Below are 4,497 nucleotides of genomic sequence, written 5' to 3'. Positions count from 1 at the left end.
GAGCTAGGGGGGTGCGGCTGGCTGAGGGGGGGTGAGGGGGGCCGAGGGGCTGGGGAGGAAGAGGGGCTGGGGCCCCAAGGCCGGCGGCCATCCCACATAAATCAACCCCAGTGGAAGCGAAGAAAAAGGAGTAAAACCGAATGTCCTCGGAAATTCCTTTAGTGCTCAGCTGTCCGTGAAAACAGGATAAGGTGGCTTCCTCTGTCTGTGCTCCCGGGCGGGGTGGAGGCGCTGAGCTCAGGCCAGGACTCCTGAGTCAGGACAGGGGTGGGGCTGGGCTCTGAGCTGGGGAAGGGGCTCCGGGCCGGCGTTGCTACTTGAGGGCATCCAGGTGGGTGCAGACCTGGGAGAAGACGCTGTCCACGGAGCCTTCGGCATTGACCTGCAGGGAGACTGGTGGTGAGCAGAGACGCCGGGGGCTGGGCGGGCCCCACCCCCGGAGGCCGGCCTGTATCCGGAGTCCAGCCGCCATGGGCAGCAGCCCCTCATCAAACCAGTGGGCAAGCCATGGCCCAGGGAGGGTGGCTAGCCCAAGGCCCCAGCAATTGGAGGCCCAGCCAGGAAAACAACCCAGGTTTCCCAGGGCTCCCTCGGCCTGCAGGGGCCGCACCTTGCGCACGATGCCGCGTTTCTCATAGAAGGCGATGACGGGTTCCGTGGCCTTGTAGTAGGTATCCAGCCGCTTCTTGATGGTCTCCTCGTTGTCGTCCACACGCCCACTGGTCTCTCCGCGCTTCAGGAGCCGCTGGGTCATGGTCTCGGGGCCTGCGTCCACATACAGCAGCAGGGTGGGCTGTCCGATCTGTGGGCGGGGCACCAGTCACAGGGGCCCTTTTCCTCCTCCCCATCGTCCCACTTCGGGGGGCCCCACTTGAGATCCACTCGGACACTCAGGACAGCCTGACAGACCCTCCCCAAACCAACCTGCCCTGCCATCCCCCGGCCCAAACCTCGACCGTGGCTCCCCAGGGCCCTGGGGGGAAAATGCGAAGTCCTTCCCTGGCCTAGCGGGCCTGCGCCGTTGGGCCCTGTGCCCCCTCCTCATCGCGTGCTCTCACCCCTTTGCTCTCCTGCTTCAGCCACTGACTGGGGTCTAGGCCGGCTCTCATCACCCTCCTCCTGTGCCAGGGACCCCCCAGGAACCTCCTCCCTCCAGGCCAAGTGCTCACCTTCAGATTTCACCTACAATCTCATTCCTCTGGCGCAGCCCCCCAGATGCCACCGCCATCCCCGCCCCTGGGACAGGCTCTTCCAGGCCCTTTACTTCTGCCCTCAGCGCCTCTGGGAGGGCCCCTGGTTCTTGACGTAGCATCCCTCTCCCAGCCTGGCCCGAGCGCAATGGGCTGTCTTACCCCAGCAGGCCTGGATTGGGCTTGACAGAGGAACCAGGGCTAAGGGAAGGGGTGAGGGGCCACTGAGCTCTGGGAGGTTCTGAACAATGTCACTGTCACTGGGATGCGTGTTTCATCACAGGAAGACGGGGAAGGGTGAGAAGAAATAAGGTTCGCCACCTTCCGTTGGTGAGGACCTGGTGCCCCCTGGTGCCCAGAGTCAAAAACACCAGGGGCTGGGCAGGGCCAGGCGCCCAGGCCAACACCCACAACAGCCCCGGGAGGGATGAGAGCTTTCACTAACCCCAAGCTGGTGCCTAGGTCCATGGCCTCCCAGTCTTTGAAGGAAGTCCAGCCAACCCCCATTTCACAGGTAGGGAAACTGAGGCCCAGATCAGGGTAGACACTTCTCTGCAGCCAGTTAGAGGGCAGGAAATACAATATCCTGCCTCTGGATGTGGCTCAAAGCTATGGAAGCCTAAAGATGGCCCCTGTCTCACAGAGTTGGGGAGTGGGACGAGGGTCTGGTCCCGCCCCCAAGCCCACTGGGATGCCTAGTCCTCCTTGCAGGCCTGGAAGGAGTCCTTTGCCAAGAAGCCCCCGAAGTCCCCTTAGTGACCGCTCCCTCCTTGGCACTTACAGCGCCTCTGCTTCCCCATAGGGCGTAGAACACCAAGAGGTATGGGTGTATGTGTGTATATGTGTGTGCCCGTGTGTGCATGTGTGTGCATCTCTGTGTATAGGTGCACTGAGTCTGTGTATATGCATTGCCTGAGGTGCATGTGTGTACCCTGCCAGATGTGTGCACATGGACACAGGCCTGTGTGCATGGGTGCATTTGCCTGTGGCTTCCTGCACACATGTGTGCCTATGTGTTTGTGTGCCTGTACATGTGTGTGTTTGGGCAAGATGCTCTTGCCCTGTGGAAAGTTTTCCTGGTGGGCACTCATTCCAGGCAGCTCAAAGGCATCGTCCTCAAGGCCCTCTCTCTCCAGCCAGACTCCCGGTGGCCCCTGGAAGGAGACTGGACTCTCCCCCGGGCCTGAGCCATCCTCCAGCCAGGCCTGAGCCTCCCTCTCCCACTTCATCCCCAGTTGCCCTCTCCCAACAGCTGTTCTCTCTACACGAGCCTGACCCTTCCAGCCCTGTCCATGCTGTTCCCTGCCCCTCCCACCATGTGCTTACACTGAAGAGTACATTCTCTCTAATCCTCATGCTGCCCCACAAGGCAGCTGGGCCCCGTCTATCCCCATTTTGCAGATGGGAACACTGAGGTCCAGAGAGGCAGAATGACAGCCCAAGGCCTCGAGCAGCTGGGCTGGGACCGGAGCCTGGCCTCCTCAGCCTGGTGCTTCCCATTCTTCTAGACTTTTTCTTCTGGATTCTAGACAGAACCCAGAAAGCGCTTCCCTGGTTCCCTCCTTCCCCAGCTCCTATCACCCACAATCTCTCTCTCTCTCTCTCTCTCTCTCTCTCTCTCTCTCTCTCTCTCTCTCTCCCTCTCTCTCCTTTTCTCCCTCCATCATAGCAGCCTCTGCCTGGCTGCCCCTGTCACGGATCCTGAAGACCATCCACCAGGTTGTGCCTTACCCTCCGCTCAAACTCTTCACCCTGCTGCACCTCCCGAGGGTAGCCATCGATCAGGAAGCCTTTGGAAGTATCCACCTTGGCCATCATGGCGTCTCGGAGCATGTCCAACACTGTCTCCTGCGGGCACAGCAGAAGGAGGAGCGGCCGTGAGCCCCGCTTCCCCACCCTCCTCAGGGGTGCGCTGCCCCACAGCTGAAACGCCCCCTGTGCGGACAGCTCCCAAACCAGCCCCCTCAGGCCTCCCTGAACCAATGGGGAGGCGGTGGATGGCTCAGGTCCTGCATTCAGCTGGGCCCAGAGGACACAGCAGTGAACACAGCAGGCCTTCCCTGCCCTCAGGAAACTCCATTATCAACTTCCAGGCATGACTCAGCTTGTGGGCAGAGAAAGGGGCTACTGGAGTGTCACGTTAGGGGGTCTGCGCCCAAATCGGGTGAACCAGAGGCCTGAAAGCTAAGGAGAAAACCATTCCAGGCAGGAAGGCGTACGATGAGTTTGAGGGGACAGAAAGGCCGGGCTGGTGGGAGGGTGGAGGGGTCAGGCAGTCAGAGTCCTGGAGGCTCCTGGGAGCTTCTGGAAGAAATTCTGTGCCAGGGCAATGGGCACCCACAAAAGGGTTCAGCGCCAGGGAAGGTCACGGCCAGCCTTGCCAGCGTGTCGTGGGCTTTGACGGCTGCCGGCCACTTAGGGCCATATCACCCCCGCCCCCACCCCGCTGGGGCCCACTCACCAGCGGCACCAGCTGCCCCTTCTCCATGATTTCCGACAGCATCTTGCCCCTGGCCGAGCCCGAGCTGACCTCGGCCCGAAGGAGGTCCCCGGTGGACAGGTGGGTGTAGCCGTACTTCTGGACAATCTTCTCGCACTGGGTGCCCTTCCCCGAGCCGGGCCCGCCTGCAAGCGCCCGCCCGTTCAGAGCCCTGAGAAGCGGGTCCTCCGCGGGGACAGGGTCGGCCCAGGTCACCCATCGAAGGGGCAGAGCCCAGGGCGCAGTCCCCGGCCCCGGCTCCCGCCAGTGCCTGCACAGACCCCCCTGCTAGCGCCTCGCCCGCCTGCCCTGGACCCACCCACCACAAAGATGATCTTGGTTTTCTTCAGCTTCTCTGTTGGGGAGAAAGGGGGGCAGAGCTCAGACACGTAGTGGGCGGCACCTCTGATCCCAGGTCTGGGGTGGGCCTGAGGCAGCGGGACCAGCCACTCACCCTCCTGTCAGGGAGGCAGACCGCCCGCCTGCCCTGGACTCACCCACCACGAAGATGATCTTGGTTTTCTTCAGCTTCTCTGTGGGGGAGAAAGGGGGGCAGAGCTCAGTCACTCGTAAGACACGTAGTGGGTGGCACCTCTGATCCCAGGCCTGGGGTGGGCCTGAGGCAGCGGGACCAGCCGCTCACCCTCCTGTCAGGGAGGCAGACAAGTCACAGCCCAGAGCCTGGGACAGGTCGGGGGAGAGAGGGCGGTCCAGGCAGAGGGACCAGCAGAGGCAAAGGCCCGGAGGCCACAGACAGAGGCCGTAAGAGTGACCCTGGGGGGCTCGAGTCACCCCCGTCCCGGTGGGAGGCTGGGCGGCAGCTGGCGG

The 4,497-nt window shown here is 62.4% G+C and overlaps 1 protein-coding gene across 5 annotated transcripts in view; it reads right to left on the bottom strand.

The window, feature by feature from the left end:
• Nucleotides 1-141: 141 nt before the first annotated feature.
• The window catches only part of AK1 (adenylate kinase 1), an 8,166-nt gene continuing 3,810 nt past the window's right edge, over nt 142-4,497 (bottom strand). For 2 of the 5 annotated variants that reach the window (XM_015567058.1, XM_006768529.2), the window contains 5 exons: nt 4,167-4,202; nt 3,652-3,815; nt 2,922-3,038; nt 611-802; nt 142-382 (listed from right to left, as the gene is read on the bottom strand). In XM_015567058.1, coding sequence (XP_015422544.1) covers nt 314-382; nt 611-802; nt 2,922-3,038; nt 3,652-3,815; nt 4,167-4,202 — 578 coding nt within the window. In that variant the 3' untranslated portion in view covers nt 142-313. Of the gene's footprint in view, nt 383-610; nt 803-2,921; nt 3,039-3,651; nt 3,816-3,988; nt 4,025-4,166; nt 4,203-4,497 lie in introns of all 5 variants that reach the window. The other 3 variants (XM_015567059.1, XM_006768530.2, XM_006768531.2) reach the window with 2 other exon arrangements.

Source organism: Myotis davidii, unplaced genomic scaffold (genome assembly GCF_000327345.1).
Source record: "Myotis davidii unplaced genomic scaffold, ASM32734v1 scaffold142, whole genome shotgun sequence".
In the NCBI taxonomy this organism is placed as follows: Eukaryota; Metazoa; Chordata; class Mammalia; order Chiroptera; family Vespertilionidae; genus Myotis; species Myotis davidii.
Note: the sequence above shows the minus strand (reverse complement) of the source record. Positions and strands in the feature narration are given on the sequence as shown.